At 38.0% G+C, this 21478-nt stretch overlaps 1 protein-coding gene across 5 annotated transcripts in view; it reads left to right on the forward strand.

Annotated features, from left to right (window-relative positions):
- Positions 1 to 21478, forward strand: part of PPP4R3B (protein phosphatase 4 regulatory subunit 3B) — a 67726-nt gene that overhangs the window by 36759 nt on the left and 9489 nt on the right. For 2 of the 5 annotated variants that reach the window (XM_008254387.4, XM_070069093.1), the window contains 7 exons: positions 6634 to 6765; positions 9454 to 9556; positions 13195 to 13260; positions 15027 to 15185; positions 17106 to 17275; positions 20007 to 20146; positions 20567 to 20751. In XM_008254387.4, the coding sequence (XP_008252609.1) occupies positions 6634 to 6765; positions 9454 to 9556; positions 13195 to 13260; positions 15027 to 15185; positions 17106 to 17275; positions 20007 to 20146; positions 20567 to 20751 (955 nt within the window). The remainder of the gene's footprint in view (positions 1 to 6633; positions 6766 to 9453; positions 9557 to 13194; positions 13261 to 15026; positions 15186 to 17105; positions 17276 to 20006; positions 20147 to 20566; positions 20752 to 21478) is intronic. The other 3 variants (XM_008254385.4, XM_002709860.5, XM_051842865.2) reach the window with 3 other exon arrangements.

Here is a 21478-nt window from a genome sequence, read left to right on the forward strand (position 1 = left end):
ATTTAATTATGATTTTGACTTGCATTTTTCCATATACCTACTGGCTATTTCCATATACCTACTAGCTATTTTCATGTCTTCCTTTGGAAAGTATCTGTTTAGGTCTGCTGCCCATTGTTTAACTGGATTATTTGTTTTCTTGGTATAGTGATGTTTGAGTTCCTTATATATTCTGAATATTAACCTCATGTCAAGTGGATAGTTTGCAAATACTTTCTCATTATATATCCTGTCTCTTTATTGATTGTTTCTTTTGCTGCACAAAAAGCGCTTTGGTTTGATGTAATCTTTGTTTCCTGTCCTTTTGTGATGTGACCCAAAAAAATTCTTATCTATTCCATTTAAGCTATAAAACTGTTAGATCGCAAAAAATCCAGTAAAATCAAAGACCTCAGTGATTGCAGTTTCTTAAGAGATTTATTTATTAATTATTTGTTATTTATTAAAGAAGATATTTATTCATTTGATAGGCGGAGTTAGAGAAGGAGAGAGAAGAGTTCTGGGAGCTAATTGTTTATTATGTTCATGGTCAGAAAATAACCATAAATTTTAAAAGTAGCTAAGTTTTCTTTGTCCATGCTGTTTTGCCATTTCATAGACTTCTGGAGTTTGGACCACTAAGTTCTTTACAGTATTTGAGGAGCTGTTAGGCTAGCATTGTGGAGCAATGCGTTAAGCTGCCGCTTGTGATGTCTGCATCCCATATGGGAGTGCTGGGGTGAGGCCTGGCTGCTCTGGTTTCCATCCAGCTTCCTGCTAATACATCTGGGAAGAGAGTGGATGATGGTCTACCCTGCCACCTGTGTGGTATATCCAAATGGAGTTCCTGGCTTCTGGCTTTGGCATGGCCCATACCTGTCCATTGTAGCCATTTGGAGAGTGAACCAGTAAATAGAAGATTGATCTCTCTCTCTACATGCCTTCCTCCATCCTTCCTTCTCACCCTCTCCATTACTCTGTCTGCCTTTCACATAAATAAATCTTTTAAAAAAATTGATGAGCTATTTGTGCTCTTCTAATGTGTTAATATGGCTTGAAAGTACTGATTTTATGTAAATGTGAATATACATGAATACTTCAAAAATTTTGTTAAAAATGGAATTTAAAGATGAGTTTATTTTGTTGCAACAAATTTTTTAACTCCCTGCATTTCCTCCTTTCATAGTATGCATTTTCCATGAATGATTTTGAAGATCCCTCATATGCATGGAGTTAAAAATTTTGCACCAAAATAAAAGTATCCATTAATTCCACTTTCTATGAACTCTTCGAAGTTCCCTTGTAAATGTTTTAATGTTACATATTCTGTATATACTTGCAGTATTCATACAAGTTGCTGTAATGCAAATTATATGACTTTTTATTAAATTTTTACAATTGTGTTTAAAAACTAGAAATATTTCTCTTTTTTTTAACTTTTATTTAATGAATATAGATTTCCAAAGTACAGCTTATGGATTACATTGGCTTCCCCCCACCCAATGACTTCCCTCCCACCCGTAACCCTCCCCTTTCCCGCTCTCTCTCCCTTCCATTCATATCAAGATTCATTTTCAATTTTCTATATATACAGAAGATCAGTTTAGTATACATTAAGTAAAGATTTCAACAGTTTGTACCCACATAGAAACACAAAGTGAAAAATACTGTTTGAGTACTCGTTATAGCATTAAATCTCAATGTACAGCACATTAAGGACAGAGATCCTACATGAGGAGTAAGTGCACAGTGACTCCTGTTGTTGAGTTAACAAATTGACACTCTTGTTTATGGCGTCAGTAATCTCCCTATGCTCCAGTCATGAGTTTCCAAGGCTATGGAAGCCTTTTGAGTTCATCGACTCTTTTTTTTTTTTTTTTTTTTTTTTTTTTTTTTTTTTTTTGACAGGCAGAGTGGACAGTGAGAGAGAGAGACAGAGAGAAAGGTCTTCCTTTGCTGTTGGTTCACCCTCCAATGGCCGCCGCGGCCGGCGCACTGCGGCCGGCGCACCGCGCTGATCCGATGGCAGGAGCCAGGAGCCAGGTGCTTTTCCTGGTCTCCCATGGGGTGCAGGGCCCAGCACCTGGGTCATCCTCCACTGCACTCCCTGGCCACAGCAGAGGGCTGGCCTGGAAGAGGGGCAACCGGGACAGAATCCGGCGCCCCGACCGGGATTAGAACCCGGTGTGCCGGCGCCGCTAGGCGGAGGATTAGCCTATTGAGCCGCGGCGCCGGCCGAGTTCATCAACTCTTACCTTATTTAGATAAGGTCATAGTCAAAGTGGAGGTTCTCTCCTCCCTTCAGAGAAAGGTACCTCCTTCTTTGAAGACCTGTTCTTTCCACTGGGATCTCACTCACAGAGATCTTTCATTTAGGTGTTTGTTTGTTTGTTTTGCCAGAGTGTCTTGGCTTTCCATGCCTGAAATACTCTCATGGGCTTTTCAGCCGGATCCGCATGCCTTTAGGGCTGATTCTGAGGCCAGAGTGCTGTTTAGGACATCCGCCATTCTATGGGTCTGCTGAGTATCTCGCTTCCCATGTTGGATCACTCTCCCCTTTATTTATTCTATCGGTTAGTATTAGCAGGTACTAGACTTGTTTATGCGATCCCTTTGACTCTTAGTCCTTTCATTATCATCAATTGTGAACAGAAATTGATCACTTGGACTAGTGAGATGCCATTGGTACATGCCACCTTGATGGGATTGAATTGGAATCCCCTGGTATGTAAAAACTAGAAATATTTCTGCAACATCCATGAGTTACTTTTTTTTCTCTCCAGAATATTCTCCCTGCTATTGCCATTCTTTTTTCTCATGTTTATTGTCTTCATTGAATGTAAGATACACAAATACTGTTACTTTCTGGATCTTACTAGAAAATGTCAGAAGATTTCCATATAATTTTGTCATGTTTAACATTTGACTGATAGTGACTGTAGAATGCCATCAATTGCATGATGTATCTCAATTGCAAGAAGTTAAACTTTTTAGGAAATTTTAGAATCAGTGAAATAAAGTATTTTGTTGTCTTTCCCAGTCAAAATAGAGATACTGCCTTAGAATCTGAATCATTTTGGAGTTCTAGGCATAAGTACCCAGAACTTCCCTTGTGTTGCCAATTTTTTTTTTAAGATTTTTATTTATTTATTTGACAAGTAGAGTTACAGACAGAGAGAAAGGTCTTCCTTCCATTGATTCACTCCCCAAATGGCCGCCACGGCCGGAGCTACGCCAATACGAAGCCAGGAGCTTCTTTCCTGGTCTCCCACACGGGTGCAGGCACCCAAGCACTTGGCCAATCCTCCATTGCCCTCCCGGGCCACAGCAGAGAGCTGGACTGGAAGAAGAGCAACTGGGACTAGAACCTCGTGCCCATATGGGATGCCGGCGCCGCGTGCAGAGGATTAACCTAGTGCACCACCACGCTGGCCCCCTTGCCAATTATTTTAATTAAAACTTTGAAATGTCCTTTAGAAACTGTGGTTAAACTCACACACTGTTATTCTGCAAGGACGAGAAAGTAAATAACGATGTTTTAGGCTCTGTGATCTTTGTTACTACTTACTACTGCATACTACTACTGTAGCATTAGTTAGACCTTAACAACTTGAAAATGAATTGATGTGACTGTGTTCCAACAAACATTTTACTGTAGAACTAACAAAGCAGGCAAGCCAATCAGGTAGTTTTGTAGTTTGCCAATTCCTGACTTGACTCCTTTCTCAGAGTACTGTAGACAATGATAGTGGTGGTAAAGGGCTGATTCTGAATTCAGGTTTATAAATGCAGAAGCTAAAGTGGCAGCTTGAGGAAAGCAAGAGATCAGAGGAGGGAAGCAGACATTAATGGGCTGGAAGTATTTGGTACCTTTTGAGACTACAGACCTAGGAGAATGTTCTCTAGATTAGACTTTGGTGCTTCCACATTAGAATTAGTTCACTAGCATTGCTGTTTAAATGGCTTAGATTAAGTCATTGCTTGACTTAACATCCTTGTTATCCTGATGCAACTGCCTATGTATGAGTTTTCTGACCTAAGTGAAATGATTGTTGGAGAAACGAAATTGAATGTGTCCTGAAGTGTTTACTATGTCTAAGAAAATTAAGATAGGGGCCGGCTTTGTGGTGTGGCAGGTGAAGCTATCTCCTGCGACACTGGCATCCCATATCAGCACCGGTTCATGTCCAGGCTGTTCCACTTCACACCCAGCTCCTTGCTAGTAGCCTGGAAAGGGCTCTCTTTCTATAACACTGACTTTTAAGTAAAAGGAAGGGAAGGGAGAAAGGAAAGGAAGAAATGTACCAGTTGTTCCTCAATATCAGTTGTCCCTCAGTATCCATGGGAGATTAGTGTGAGGACATTCTCAGCGATGAACATCAAAATCTGTGATGTTCAAGTCCCTTATGTAACATGGTGTAGTATTGGCATATAACCTATACATCATCTCTTGATTCCTTATAATATGTAATGCAGTGTAAATGGCATGTGAGTAGCTGCAATACTTGCATTGTTTAGGGAATGATGGTAAGGAAAAAGTCTGCATTCCCAGTTACAGATTCAGTTTTCCAGTATTTCTGATCTGCAGTTGTTTGAATCCATATATACCCTGGACCTAATAATCTGTTATGGTGGTCCATGAGATTAGAGAGTACTCTTGCTTATTGAAGGTTACTTTAAAAAAGTACATCAGTTATTGGGGCCGGCGCCATGGCGCAGTAGGTTAATCATCCGCCTGCGGCACTGGCACCTGGCTTCAGATCGGCGCAGCTCTGGCTGTTGCGGCCATCTGGGGAGTGAACCAGTGGAAGGAAGACCTTTCTCTATGTCTCTCTCTCTGTAATTCTACCTCTCAAATAAATAAATAAATAAATAAATCTTAAAAAAAAAGAAGTACATCAATTATGTCTACAGCAACCTCGTGTAGCTTGCATTTGCTTCTTCTGTCAATCACATCTTTTTCTCTTGTGCTTCATTTAATCTTTTTAAGGATTTATTTATTTGAAAGGTAGAGTTACAGACAATGAGAGGGAGACACAGAGAGAAAGGTCTTCTGTCCGGTTCATTCCCCAGTGGCTGCAACAGCCGGAGCTGTGCCAATCTGAAGCCAGGAGCCAGGCGCCTCCTCCTGGACTCCTGTGTGGGTGCAGGAGCCCAAGGACTTGGGCCATCTTCCACTGCTTTCCTACTTCACAGCAGAGAGCTGGATTGGAAGAGGAGTAGCCAGGACTAGGACCGACACCCGTATGAAATGCTGGCGCTGCAGGCGGAGGATTAACCAACTGCACCATGGCGCTGACCCCTGATTTAATCTTTTTTTTTTTTCCTTTTCTTTTTTTTCTTTTTGACAGGCAGAGTAGACAGTGAGAGAGACAGAGAGAAAGGTCTTCCTTGGCCGTTGGTTCACCCTCCAATGGCCGCCGCAGCCAGAGCGCTGCAGCCGGCACACCGCGCTGAACTGAAGCCAGGAGCCAGGTGCTTCTGGTCTCCCATGCGGGTGCAGGGCCCAATAACTTGGGCCATCCTCCACTGCACTCCCAGGGCAGAGCAGAGAGCTGGCCTGGAAGAGGAGCAACTGGGACAGAATCCAGCGCCCCGACTCCTGATTTAATCTTAAAGTGTTTTGTTGCTTGTGACTCTAGGAGCAATGGGCTGTATCATATTTATATATATATAAATATATATGTATATATATATTTACTCTATGATGTTAACTAAATGGCCTAATAACACATTTCTCAATGTGTCCCATTATTAAGTGATACATGACTTATATTTTTAAATGTACTAAGTTGATGTTAGACTTTTTATAGCATAATGCTGATAAATTTTATATGTATAAGCTTCTTTGGGGTTCTTTATTTTAAAGCTTAATAGTGGCCAGCGCCGTGGCTCACTAGGCTAATCCTCTGCCTTGCGGCGCCGGCACACTGGGTTCTAGTCCCGGTCGGGGCACCGGATTCTGTCCTGGTTGCCCCTCTTCCAGGCCAGCTCTCTGCTGTGCCCCGGGAGTGCAGTGGAGGATGGCCCAAGTGCTTGGGCCCTGCACCCCATGGGAAACCAGGATAAGTACCTGGCTCCTGCCATCGGATCAGCGCAGTGCGGCGGCCATTGGAGGGTGAACCAAGGGCAAAAGGAAAACCTTTCTCTCTGTCTCTCTCTCTCACTGTCCACTCTGCCTGTCAAAAATAAAAAATAAAAGCCTAATAATGTGTTATTACTATAACAATAAATCTACTTAACAGTAGATTATAACACAGCGTTCACTCACCTCCCATGAAGAGCTGCATACTGGGTTCTTAACCTTTTTTTTATTTGTTTTTGTATTTTTTGGCTAGAAAGTGTTTTCTAGTTAGGTGATCTGCTTGTTTAGTTAACTTCTAAATTCATTCCTGAGGCTGAAACCTAGAATGAGAATCTGTTAAAACCTCCAGAGAACTCATCACTGGTTATTATGTTTCCACTTGTTTGTTCACTCTGGAGTAAAGTTTTTCCACTCAAGTAAGTACCTAGAACTTTGAAAACATTAGGAAGAAAAAATTTAAATAAGCCTTCCCTTCTTTGTTTATTCTTTGTATGATTTTGATTTAATTCTTTGAGTTATTTATTTGTATTACATCAAAACCAGTCTAATGGAAATGTGTTTTCTTTCAGGATATTCTTCTTATTAATGTAGTAATTGAACAAATGATCTGTGATACTGATCCTGAACTTGGAGGTGCTGTTCAGTTAATGGGACTTCTTCGTACTCTAATTGATCCAGAGAACATGCTAGCTACAACTAACGTAAGAAATCAACCCTAAGATAAATGTGTTATGGACTAGTCAGTTTGGGATGGTTTTTTAATAACGTTTGAGAATCAATAAATACGTAGGTAAACATTTGTATTTTGTCATTCAGATGGGAGTGAAATTATAGCAGTTTTATTTGCAGAAAAAATATTATGATTTGTCAAAATCTTAAGGATGCCATTTATGGTCTTTGACGTATATATTCACTTAAATTGACATACAATGGGAATATACTTAACACCAGTAAACTGTACACCTTTAAAAATGTAAATAAGAATAACTGTGTATTAATTACAGAATTAAACCAGTCATATTAAGTAGAACAGACAAAAAAACTACTAAGAGGGATAATGTATTACGTTGTTCATTAACAGTCAGGGCTATGCTGATCAAGTCACCGTTTTTTTTAAGTTATTCTTAAGTGTTGAAATTTAACTGAAATGTGATCCCTGTTAAACATAAGAGTGGGGATAAGAGAGGGAAGAGATGTACAATTTGGGACATGCTCAAGCTGACTTGCCCCAAATGGTAGAGTTAGAAACATACCAGGGGACTCCAATTCAATCCCATCAAGGTGGCATGTACCAATGCCATCTCACTATTCCAAGTGATCAATTTCTATTCACAATTGATGATAATGAAAGGACTAAGAGTCAAAGGGAGCACATAAACAAGTCTAGTACCTGCTAATACTAACCGATTAGAATAAATAAAGGGGAGAGTGATCCAACATGGGAAGCGAGATACTCAGCAGACCCATAGAATGGCGGATGTCCTAAACAGCACTCTGGCCTCAGAATCAGCCCTAAAGGCATGCGGATCTGGCTGAAAAGCCCATGAGAGTATTTCAGGCATGGAAAGCCAAGACACTCCGGCAAAACAAACAAACACCTAAATGAAAGATCTCCATGAGTGAGATCCCAGTGGAAAGAACAGGTCTTCAAAGAAGGAGGTACCTTTCTCTGAAGGGAGGAGAGAACCTCCACTTTGACTATGACCTTGTCTAAACAAGATAAGAGTCGGAGAACTCAAGGGGCTTCCATAGCCTTGGAAACTCATGACTGGTGCATAGGGAGATTACTGATGCCATAAACAGGAGTGTCAATTTGTAAAGTCAACAACAGGAGTGTCAATTTGTAAAGTCAACAACAGGAGTCACTGTGCACTTACTCCTCATGTAGGATCTCTGTCCTTAATGTGCTGTACATTGAGATTTAATGCTATAATGAGTACTCAAACAGTATTTTTCACTTTGTGTTTCTATGGGGGTGCAAACTGTGGAAATCTTTACTTAATGTATACTAAACTGTTCTTCTGTTAAAAAAAAAAAAGAAGAAATTAGCAATTCCCAACTTGACTCTCGCTGGGATTAAACATGACAATAGGTCTGATCTGATTTCATCATCATTTAAAAAATCATCTATTATTTTTCACTTTATGTTTCTGTATGGGAGCAAACTGTTGAAATCTTTACTTAATGTGTGCTAAACTGATCTTCTGTATATAAAGAGAATTGAAAATGAATCCTCATGTGAATGGAAGGGGAGAGGGAATGGGAAAGGGGAGGGTTGCGGGTGGGAGGGACGTTATGGGGGGGAAGCCATTGTAATCCATAAGCTGTACTTTGGAAATTTATATTCATTAAATAAAAATTTAAAAAAATGTAAATAAGACATAACTTTTGTGTCATGTAGTTTTATCACAATAAAAAGAAAAAAATTAATCCGTAACAAATGAGTTCAACTGTGTAACTCATAAAAAAAAGGTTTAAAGAATTATTCCAAAATGTTAATAATGGTTGTCTCAATATAGAGGCATATTTTTCTTTATAAAATTACCTCAGTATTAGAAAATGTGTGTATTATTTTCAGATCATTACAAATGTTTGTGAGTCCAATTATGTGAAAAATATTGGCTAAAAATCCACAGGTATTATTTTCCAAATTACAAAATTTGGAAATTTGAAACATAGATTTAAATCTCATATATTCATCTAGTCGCTTGATAAATTCATTGAGGAGTTTTTAAGATTCTGAAATGAGGTAAAATCTGGGGTTCCAAAATTTAAGCAATTCTTTCATGTGGCTTGATCAGTTTTTATTTTTGTTTTATAGTTTTTTAATTGTTTGTTTATTCTGCTTTTAGAAACAGATTTGATTGTGATTTTATTTTTACATTTGAATGCTAATGTTTTTAAAGAAGAGGTAATTTCATAAAAATTTTATATTTTTCGGAAAAATCAGTACACTGTACAAAAAGAGACAGATGGTCAACAGTGTTGATTATGATGCACGCTGTTCTGACACATACATTACTTGGATTTTGTTAACATTAGTCACTGGGTTATATAAAAAATTGATTGTTCATTACATTTCATATCACAGGCTTCTTTTGAAAAAAATTGGTCTAAATGACTTCTCAGAAAAGCTTTGTGACGCTGTGTGATTTTTTTTTGCTTTCAGTTCTCTTTAAAATATAACATGAAATAGACTTCAGTTCCTCATAAATCATATTAAAGTGAACTTAACTAGCTTTTTGGTTCTTTTATAGTGTATAAATAACTTTTAGCTCTTTTACAATATCTTAAAGCATTTTCTATTTTTATATGACCTGTACTGCTAATTCTTGAAAATGTTTTACTAATTTCAAAGGTAACAATATTTTGTTTTTATTCTATTTCAGAAAACTGAAAAAAGCGAATTTCTAAATTTCTTCTACAACCATTGTATGCATGTCCTCACAGCACCACTTTTGACCAATACTTCAGAAGACAAATGTGAAAAGGGTAGGGTCTCTTATCTATCTACTTATGATTCCTGTTTTTATAGAAGGATGAAATAATTTTTAAAGTTAACGGATACTTTATATGACACAGAAACTACTGAAAAAATGTTTTTAAGATTTTATTTATTTATTTATTTGAAAGGCAGAGATACAAAGAGAGAAGGAGAGAGATTTTCCATCTGCTGGGTCATTCCCCAAATGGCCGCAACAGCTGGGGCTGAGCCAGACCGAAACCAGGAGCCAGGAACTTCTGATGGTCTCCTACTTGGGTGCAGAGGCCCAAGCACTTGGGTTTTCTGCTGCTTTTCCAGGTGCATTAGCCAGGGAGCTGGATGGGAAGTGGAGCAGCTGGGACTCAAACCAGTGCCCATATGGGATGCTGGCCATATAGGTGGAGGCTTAACCTTCTACTCTACAGCGCCAGCCCCCACTACTGAAAGTTTCAAGCTGCAATATAAAATCAGGATTTTCCTTTTTTCTGAGTATTTATAGAAGAGAATGACATAGCAAATGTGGCAAAATGTATTATTACACACTGAAAAATAGAGATGTAGATACTTGGCAAAGAGATTATCCCTGAAGTTGTTAGAATTGACATATAGAATGACATACAGGAGCAGACAGTAAGTATATCACCTATATTTCAAAAATCTAGGGAACCATCATTTTTTAGAAAAACTTGGCACAGTGAAATGAAGTGAAGGCCCTCAATCCACAACATCAGGATCAGAAATAGGTGGGTTAATCAGATAAGTTGGTTAGGGTGAGAAATCATTTTTAAGAAACATGAACTCTTTAAATATCTTAACTTCTAAATATAAAATTATGCCAGTATATTAGAGCAAGTTGTTTTTTAGAGTGTATTTTACTTAATTTCCATATTACCTTTGTTGGATTAAGTGTACCCATAATTCATCAGCTACAATTTCTGGTTTCAGTTTGTTAAGTGGAGTAAAAACCTAAAGATATTTTTTAAGCAGTCTCAGCACAGAATCCGATTTTAAGTATCCTTCCAGGTTTTTATAGTTGCAGGTATCTAATTTGATGTCAGTTTTTAAACTAAGTTCTACTTTATTTAACTTAGCCATAGATATTACATAGTTATCTTAAATTTCATCACTATAATTTTTTACCATACTGCCATAAAACAAAGTATTTCAGAAAGCTCATGGAAATGTAATCAAAAGGTAAGTTCATTTTAGTTTGAAAAAATGTTTGAAATCCATACATAGTTTTTTCATCATATGCATTCTCCATGAACTTGCTGAAGACACCCTCATACATAAAAATGTAAACAAAGGAACTTGACAAACATGCAACTCAGTTGATGAAATCAGCTATGTGGGAGCTTGTAAAAGCATTGGCCACTATCTGCAAGTGCTGGTTAATCAATTAAGAGATCATTTAAGAGAATGTTTGGAAAACTAGTAAACTGGGCACCGCCTGCAAGCTATCAATTCCTTTCTGAGTATTTAACCTAGGGCATGTTTGTACATCTGCATCATGTGTACAAGAATTTAACTGCATTTATTGTTTATGGTAGGAAAATGAGTACAGAATGTTGTACTTATATAATGGAATATTCTATAGCATTTAAAATAATTACAATGAATTTCTATTTCTATTCTCTAAAATAGAAAGGTGAATGGGTACAGAAACCTATTGCAGGTTTTTATTACAGAATGGTTCCATTCGTGTAAATTAAAACAATGGATATTTAACGTTTTCAAGTAAAACACTTCTAGCAAACAGAAAATTATAGTAACAGTCACCCTTGCATCCTTATTGGCTTTCTTAAAACTAGTAGCAGATTTTTTTAAACTTTTTGCAATTAAAAGAATTCCATTACAGAAAAAGTTGGAGTTGGCTGTGTACCCTTTCATATTCTCATTTTTCCACTCTCCCTTCCCTCATTCTTCCAGTCTCCTATCCCTGTAAGTATGCTTAATTTAGAGCTTATCACTCCTAGATTTCCTTATGTTTTTATGTGTATAATATGGTAATATTCTTAATATTTTCAAATTTGATAGAAATTTATGCCTATACACATTATTTTCTTTTTTTTTTTTCCTTTTTCTCCAAAGTTGTTTTTGAGATCTATTCCTATTGGTACCTAGAGTTCTCATTTAACTCTTTCATGGAATTCTCTATAGGAGTATGCTTTTATTCAACCATTCCACTACTAATGTACATTTGTTTCTAGCTTTTTGCTACCACAGTGTTCCAGCATACATGCTTGTGTTCCCTAATGCAGATGTGCTTATTAGATTTCCTCAAGTATGTGGGCCTAAAAATCAGAACTTAATTATAATAACCTACTTACATTTAAAAAAAAACTCAATGTATACTGCATTTTTAATGCGTTACTATGGAAGTTTTAAAATGCCTGTATTTTGTAGTTTTAAAAATGTGATACAGAGACATATTCTAATTGTTGAGTGATAAATACAAGAAGGTAAAAGAAGATCTGTTTTTGGAGGCGGTTTTATGTTTGTTTTTGAAGTTCTTATTTATTTGAGAGGCACAGAGACAGATTTCATCACTAGCTCACTTACCAAATGTCTTTAAAGGCCCAGGATTGGCCCTGACTAAAGGAGCTAGGAGCCAGAACTAAATCCAGGTTTCCCACATAAATCTAAGCTGCTGCCTCCCAGGGTCTGTATTGGCAGGAAGCTAGAAACGTGAGCCAGAGCCAGGAATCCAGCAAGGGCTCCCCCGTGTGGGACATGAATGCCCCAACTGGCAATTTAACCACTGGAACAAAACACTCACTGTCAGTATATCAAGTTTTATCTCTAGCTGCTGTAATTTTTTCCTTTTCTTTTTTTTTTTTTTTTCTTTTTGACAGGCAGAGTAGACAGTGAGAGAGAGAGACAGAGAGAAAGGTCTTCCTTTGCCGTTGGTTCACCCCTCAATGGCCACTGTGGCCAGAGCACCGCGCTGATCTGAAGCCAGGAGCCAGGTGCTTCCTCCTGGTCTCCCATGGGGTGCAGGGCCCAAGTACTTGGGCCATCCTCCACTGCACTCCTGGGCCACAGCAGAGAGCTAGACTGAAAGAGGAGCGACTGGGACAGAATCTGGCGCTCCGACCGGGACTAGAACCCCGGGTGCCAACGCCGCAGGCGGAGGATTAGCCTAGTGAGCCGCGGCGCCAGCCGTAATTTTTTCCTTAATCAAATTATGCTGAAGCCATTGTTGTGGCATAGCAAGTAAAGCTGCTGCAGGCATCCCATATATATGGGTGCCAGTTTCATGTCCTGGCTTCTCTACTTCTGATGCTACCTGCTAATTTGCTTGGGAAAGCAGTGGAAGATGGTCCAAGAACTTGAGCTCCTGGCTCCTGGCATTGGACTGGCCCAGCCCTGGCCATTGTAGCCACCTGGAGAGTGAACCAGCAGATTGAAGATCGCTTTCTCTCTGTAACTTTACCTTTCAAATAAATAAATAAATCTTTTAAGAAAAAAATACTATACTGTATTGTCTTTTAATAATTCCACATCTGTACTCAATTCCATTAAAGACCTCAGGTAGGGGTATAGTGTTTGACCAAGTCAGCCAATTCTTAATGATTATCCTAGGGAGATTTATGATTGAAAGTGTGATTTGTATTAGAAATGTCAGATATTATTACTGAAGTAGTTGGTTTTCATTTCTTTTTGTTAGATAATATAGTTGGACCTAACAGAAATAACACAATTTGTCCTGGTAAGTATAAATTTATATTTTATGAAATAATGCAAATTATAAGCTTTTTCCTACTAAGTATAATACATTTATATAAGACTAGGAAAAGTATATTTTCAACAAAAAATATCCAAGGATAGATTCATATTATATTTATTCCAAAGGAAAAAATTTCTACTTCCTCCAATATAAAAGATGGAAAACCAGTGAGAATTTTGTTTCTGTTTTTCTTTTTAAATTTATAACTTATCTTATATGACAGTGCTTTAAGAGCATATTGAAAGTTGAAGACAGTTCTTTTTAAATCTAGTAAACTATTATCATTTACTTAGGAACTAGTCTTTGTGATAACCTAAGGCTTATTGTCCATGAGTCTGGATTCCAAACACTGTTGTTGTTGTTGTTTTGTTTTTAATTTTTTTTTTATTTTTGACAGGCAGAGTTAGACAGTGAGAGAGAGAGACAGAGAGAAAGGTCTTCCTTCCATTGGTTCACCCTCCATATGGCCATTGCAGCTGGTGCGCTGCACCAATCCGAAGCCAGGAGCCAGGTGCTTCCTCCTGGTCTCCCATGCGGGTGCAGGGCCCAAGCACTTGGGCCATCCTCCACTGCACTCCCGGGCCACAGCAGAGAGCTGGACTGGAAGAGGAGCAACACTGGGACAGAATCCGGTGCCCTGACCAGGACTAGAACCCAGGGTGCCGGCGCCACAGGCAGAGGATTAACCAAGTGAGCCGCAGCACAGGCCAACACTGTTGTTTTAATTGGAACAGATAAATAGCAAAATAGGTCTGATAGCATGGGAGATAACTGTGATGTGTGCATCTAGCAGCAGGTCTTCTGTACCAGGCTCAACAAATTTCAGGAGAGCCAGTTTCTAATATGACTGTTCAGTGCTTGTATTAAGTAGATATAAGTAATTTCTTTTCTTACAGGAATGTGAAAACAAGATATTTAACACTGTAGATAATTTTTAAAGTTCTTTTGTAAATTAGAAACTTGAGAAAAAAATTTTTAATGATGCGAAACATAACTATTCTTGAATATAAAGTAGAAATGGTACTAGGATTGTGTTTTGTGTATTTGATAGCCATTCTGTTATTTAAAATAATGCTAATTTATTCCTGATAGAATATCTTAGTTCTACAGAATATATGTGTGTAATCTTGTGTAAATAAAATAGTTCTATTAAATGATATCTTTTATCTTCCATAAGGCTGTGGTTCTATAATTTCCTTACACTTTAAAAGCCTAAAAGCACGTTTACTACAAGTGTGAAATTATCCTTGGCATATATTAAAATTTGATGTTACAGAAGCAGTATGAAATCATTCCATGAATGTACAAGAACACCATTTAATTCTATTTTCAGTAAACTTTTTGAAGTACCCTCATATAAACCAAATCATCTTGAAGCAGCATTGTTGAAGCTGTTTTATTTCAGAAGGCCTCTTTACGAACATGATAAGTTGATACTTTAAAAATTTTCTTCAGAAATCTTGATCTGTTATTTTTACTCTATTCAAATAACCAAAAACATCCTTTCCTTCAGGTCTTCAAATAAAGCATATAAATTTTTCTTGGGAAATTTGCATTTACCGCTTTTGGCTAAAAGTTTGAGGCATTTCCTCTTTGGACCCTTTCATAGATGCAGTAATACTGATAGCACTTATTAGATATAAAAATGAAGGATAAATAATTTAACTTTGGCCTAAGATACAGAATGTAAGCTTTATTTTCAGTTTACAATATTTTTATTATTTTCATGAGATGACTTTCTTTTATAGATAATTATCAAACAGCACAGCTACTTGCCTTAATTTTAGAGTTACTCACATTTTGTGTGGAACATCACACATACCACATTAAAAACTATATTATGAATAAGGATTTGCTAAGAAGAGTCTTGGTCTTGATGAATTCAAAGCACACTTTCCTGGCCTTGTGTAAGTAACAATTCAAATGAATGTTGTTGTAAACTGTTTGAAGAAACAACATTTTATTAGAAATAAAAGCTATGGTTACCTATCTAAAGTTATTTAGTTTTTTCTTTTATTTTTAGCATCATATATGCTGTTTATCACATGAGGAGATTTGAAGAGTCTAGCACTTTATCCATATGTTTTTTGGTGTCACATTTAGCATATATGCCTTATATAGCCTTTATCTGTTTTATTTTCAGGTAATACTTAGAACCTCTTGTGAAAGAGGCTTCATTTAATGACTTCAATCTATTAACAGAGGGTTGAAATAAAGACAACTGAATTTAAAAATTGGAAGCTTGTATTTTAATGATTTGGTATATGGAATAAACTAAGCTACTTAGGGAAAAGTTTACAAGTAAAGGATCAACAAATACGGAAATAAAGAATTAAAATTACAGTTCTTTGTCTTCCATAAGAATTTTAGCATTTATATTGCTAAGGTTATTTAGCTAAGGAAAAGATAATTAAAAGGAAAATTTCTTATAAAATGTGAAAAGGCAAATTATGTTTTTATTCATTACTCTGTTGTCCTGTTACATATACAGTCTCAACTGCCATTTACCTATGGCAGAATAGTCGTGTTCAGTTGATAAACAAGGGAGTGATGTCATTATAATGTGTAGAAGTAGCATTGGCTTACAAATGTTATGTTACTGGCAACAGGAGACCCATAAGCTGTGTTTTCAGAAAATTAAATTATATATATCTGCCTCCAAAAGCTCCTTCCCTTCTATAGAGGCAAGATAGCCTTACCTCTTGGCAGGTTGTACCACTCCTGTCTCCATCCTAATGAAAGCCCCCACTGATTCAGAACTGCCTTCACTGCACTGTGTCAGCATCTGCTAGCACTACTGTAAAGCTGCTACCATTTGTATTCTATGGGTTTTGTATATTTTTGCATCTCTGCATGGACCTGCTTGCTTGAGTAGTTTACTTATCTCTAAGATACAAATTACTGTTTTGTTGTTTTTAGCTCTGGCACAAAGTTGTACAGGTTTTTCTTGTTGCTGTTTTTGTTTTTAAGATTTATTTATTTATTTAAATTTTTTTTTTATATTTTTTTATTTTTATTTTTTTTGACAGGCAGAGTGGACAGTGAGAGAGAGAGAGACAGAGAGAAAGGTCTTCCTTTGCCGTTGGTTCACCCTCCAATGGCCGCCGCGGCTGGCGCGCTGCGGCCGGCGCACCGCGCTGATCCGATGGCAGGAGCCAGGAGCCAGGTGCTTTTCCTGGTCTCCCATGGGGTGCAGGACCCAAGCACCTGGGCCATCCTCCACTGCACTCCCTGGCCACAGCAGAGGGCTGGCCTGGAAGAGGGGCAACCGGGACAGAATCCGGCGCCCCAACCGGGACTAGAACCCGGTGTGCCGGCGCCGCTAGGCGGAGGATTAGCCTAGTGAGCCGCGGCGCCGGCCTTATTTATTTATTTAAAAGGCACAGTTAGAGAGGGAGAGAGACAAAGAGAGCTCTTCCATGAACTGGCTTGCTCCCCAGATGGCCACAGTAGGAAGTCAGGAGCCTGGAACCTGGAAACTCCATTGAGTTCTCCCACATAGGTGACAGGAACCCGAGCACTTGGCCATCCTCCACTACTTCCACAGGCACATGAGCAGGGAGCTGGGTCAGAAATGGAGTAGTCAGGACTTGAACCACTGCTTGCATGGATTGCTCCATGTCACAGGTGGCAGCTTAATCTGTTGCACTACAATGCCTGCCCCAAGTTACACAGGTTTTGATTAGTCTTCTAATTGTTTTTCTAAAAGCTCATTTATTTTTAGTGAACAGTTTTACTTTTCATTTTGAAAAAATTGTGATTCCTTTATGGCAGAAATCTCTGGATAATATATAAAATCATCAACTTCCTGTATTACTTTTACTTAGGTGCTCTTCGCTTTATGAGGCGGATAATTGGCCTTAAAGATGAATTTTATAATCGTTACATCACCAAAGGAAATCTTTTTGAGCCAGTTATAAATGCTCTACTGGATAATGGAACTCGGTACAATCTGTTAAATTCAGCTGTTATTGAGTTGTTTGAATTTATAAGAGTGGTAAGTTTATACTAAAGAACACTTAATAAGTTATATGTAAACAATGTGATTTCTTCATTTCCCTCTTCTCCATAAGTTGTTTTATTCCATGTGTTAGAATCTATTTCTAATAAACTCAGATTTTAAAAGTCAGTTACTTTTTTATTCTTTTTTACTATGTGGTTATAGTTGTGTGGTGGGTAATAATTTATTAAATTTAAAAGTGAAATTCAGCACAGTCTTTTAACCTATGGTCACTCGGTCTTCTCAGTTCCTTTTTTCTTTTTGACAGGCAGAGTTAGACAGTGAGAGAAAGAAAGAAAGGTCTTCCTTTTTCTGTTGGTTCGCCCCCCAAGTGGCCACTACGGCCGGCGCATTGCGGCCGGTGCGCTGCATGGATCCGAAGCCAGGAGCCAGGTGCTTCCTCCTGGTCTCCCATGCGGGTGCAGGGCCCAAGCACCTGGGCCATCCTCCACTGCCTTCCCGGGCCACAGCAGAGAGCTGGACTGGAAGAGGAGCAACCGGGACAGAATCTGGTGCCCTGACCAGGACTAGAACCCGGGGTGCCGGCACCGCAGGTGGAGGATTAACCAAGTGAGCCGCGGTGCTGGCCCTCAGTGCCGTTTTTTTGTTTTTTTTGTTTTTTTTTTTTTTGACAGAGTGGACAGTGGGAGAGAGAGACAGAGAGAAAGGTGTTCCTTTTTGCCATTGGTTCACCCTCCAATGGCCGCTACAGCTGGCGCACCGCGCTGATCCGAAGGCAGGAGCCAGGTGCTTCTCCTGGTCTCCCATGGGGTGCAGGGCCCACGTACTTGGGCCATCCTCCACTGCACTCCTGGGCCACAGCAGAGAGCTGGCCTGGAAGAGGGGCAACCGGAACAGAATCTGGCACCCCGACTGGGACTAGAACCCGGTGTGCTGGCTCTGCAGGCGGAGGATTAGCCTACTGAGCCGCGGCACCGGCCCTTAGTTCTGTTTTTATGACCCAAATATTTTAGGATCACATCTAGCATATATGGAAATTTCTTTCAAGTATGCCATTCATTTAATTTCTTTTTTTTTAAGATGTATTTATGTATTTGTTTGCAAGGTAGAGTTAAACACAGAGAGAAGGAAAGACAAAATAGTTTTCCATCCATTGTTCACTCCCCAAATGGCTGCAGCGACCGGAGCTGGTCCATTCCAAAGCCAGGAGTTTTTTATGGGACTCCCATGAGGGTGCAGGGGCCTAAGCACTTGGAACATCTTCTACTGCTTTCCAGGCCATAGCAGAGAGCTGGATTGGAAGAGGAGCAGTTGGGACTTGATTCGGCGCCTATATGGGATGTCGGCACTGCAGGCAAAAATTTAGCCTACTACACCACAGCACCTGTCCCTCACTTAATTTCTTAAGAAAAAAGTGGTTTTCTGTTGTAGGAGAGGTAATACAAAGTGAATGGAAATTTGAAAAATATTTCCTTTCGTAAACATTCATGTAAAGCAAATAAAGGTAAGACAGGATCCTGGAATTCTAAACTGAAGAAACCAGAAAGTTAGATGGGCAACTCCAGCTACTTTATTTTATAGATGGGGGAATTAAAACACCCAACTGATGAAATGACTTATTCAGGAGCATCCATTTGGTTAATAGCAGGGTCAGCGCTTGTAGCTATGCCTTACCTATTCATTTTCAGGAAATAAAAGATTTATATATGAAGAGAGGTAGCTCCTTGTGAGTAACAAGCTTAAGACAGGTAATTAGAATTAGTACAGAAAATTTACCTCTTTTGTACACACACACACACACACACACACAATTACTTCAGTAGAGAAAGGGCCACATAGTTGAAAAGAATGGGGAAAAAAGCCCAAGCTATAAATTCATTCTCTAGTTTTATTTCTTACAAATCATATTTTGGCTAATGACATGCTATTCTCATATGAAACTTATTTCACTGACTGGATTATTTTTCTAAGAGTGTTCATCTTCCAGCATATTTTGAAAGGATGCAAAGTATAGGCATTTATGCATTAGTGTTAGAAAACAAGGAATATAAGTAACCTAGCTCACTAGATATCTGAACCGTGGTTCAATATACTGTTCTAATGAATCAGAACTTTTCTTAATGAACTGTTTACGTTTTCTTTCATTAAAATTTTAGTAAAATACTGATAAAATGAGGTATAGAGTTCACAACCCAATTCCTGTTTCCAGTGAGATAGTTAAAGGAATCTGTGCATATTTTTATTTAGGTTAGACTTAACCCCTTTGGATATCAGTTATACAGGAAGTCATCAAATAAACCTGTTCATTGAAAATGTGACTTGAACATCTGCTTTCCAACCAGCTGTGTGCTTTTGATCAAACTATCCAATTTAGACACTCAGTTTTGTTTTCTTTAAAAAAAAAATTAGGGAAAATAAAATTTACTTCATAGAGTTCTTGTGAGGATCAAATGAAGTTGTATATAAAAGTGCTTTTCTCAAAAAATTACAAATTGCCATATAAATGCAAAAATAGAAGTCCTAAACTAAATCCATTTACTTTTCAAATGTTCTTTATAGTCCCCCAAAAGGGCTCTAATGAATTGCTTCGCCTTTTTCCAAGTTTTCTGTGGATTCCTGACTCATGTATAAAGAAACTAGGACATTTATTTTTGGAAGGTGATTTTTAAAAACCTTTTTTGATCATCTTTGGAACCATAAAAATTTTAAGTTTTTCTTCTAACAAGCCTTGTATTATATTTGAATTGTAAATTTTGTGCTTATACAGGAAGATATCAAGTCTCTTACTGCACATATAGTTGAAAACTTTTATAAAGCACTTGAATCGATTGAATATGTTCAGACATTCAAAGGATTGAAGACTAAATATGAGCAAGAAAAAGACAGACAAAGTCAGAAACTGAACAGGTATTGTTTAAGTGTATTGCATTTATAGCCTACAAAATTGTGTCCCAAAATCATCTGTAGTTTAGATCTTACGTGGGAAATTTACCAAGGAATTTTCCTTCCATCACAAGATAGTATAGGATTGTATATACAGGAGGGTAAAATGTCCTCCCCTAACTTGCATCCATTATATGATGAATTACTACCCCAAATTATAATTCATGATCAATTTTTAGTGTAGTTTACAGCATCTGAAAATATTTTGGAGTGTGCCCTAACTAAATCTTTTGTCATTACTAAGATGATTTTGCCATAATACACTCCATGTTAATACACTCCATGTAAATTACTTCAGTTGCTCTTCACTGTACACATTCTCCCCTTAAATTTAATCTGTGGACTTTAAGTCATTGCTCAATATTTGTGATATATTTCTTACAGTGTACCATCTATATTGCGTAGTAACAGATTTCGCAGAGATGCAAAAGCTTTGGAAGAGGATGAAGAAATGTGGTTTAATGAAGATGAAGAGGAGGAAGGAAAAGCAGTTGTAGCACCAGTTGAAAAATCTAAACCAGAAGATGATTTTCCCGATAGCTATGAAAAGTTTATGGAGACGAAAAAAGGTATTAAAATTCTGAATTTCTGTGTAGTGCATCCTTTACTTAGTACAGAAATTACTCAGTTGCTTGTGAAAGTCTGGTCATCACTTATAAAGCAAGAAACCACTTATAAAGCAAGAAATATTATACTGAAGCATGCCCTTTAAAATTACCATTTTCCAAATCTGTATAGGAATTTTTCTCATGTTTAAAATGTTTGTCTTGCAAGAACTTAGACTAAGTCTGGCTGGAGATCTCCCCAAGTGCAGCCAGGGCTCTTGATCCCCACAACAAGCGTTTTCTCTTTCTCCTCATACTGTTCGAAAGCTACCAAAGAAAGTTCCCCTTTTAATAAGTTGTTCAAGCCACTCTTTCATCAGTTGTATATCATCCCTTTTATTCCACAGACAGAAATCAGAACCTATATTTATTTTGAATACAAATTCTACCTGATTAAAAAAATTTTTTTTCTTGAAACTTGCTATTCGTTTTTTAGAAATTACTTATTCTACTTGTCCTTTGCCTTCCGTGAATAGGCTTGGCTTTTTTTCTATCCTGAATCCCCAATAAAAATAGAGACCATATAGATCCACAGAAAACTTCTAGGGCATTTCACCCTGAGAAAGCTGAGCTCAAAGAAGTAATTTTTCTCTTTGATAGTTTGTTTGTTCCCCAAGCAAATAGATGCCTTACTGCAGCCTAGGGAGCAGAGAGACTATTAAAATGTCCTAAGGAATAGTTACCCTTTGGA

The sequence above is a fragment of the Oryctolagus cuniculus genome, chromosome 2 (genome assembly GCF_964237555.1).
Source record: "Oryctolagus cuniculus chromosome 2, mOryCun1.1, whole genome shotgun sequence".
Classification (NCBI taxonomy): domain Eukaryota; kingdom Metazoa; phylum Chordata; class Mammalia; order Lagomorpha; family Leporidae; genus Oryctolagus; species Oryctolagus cuniculus.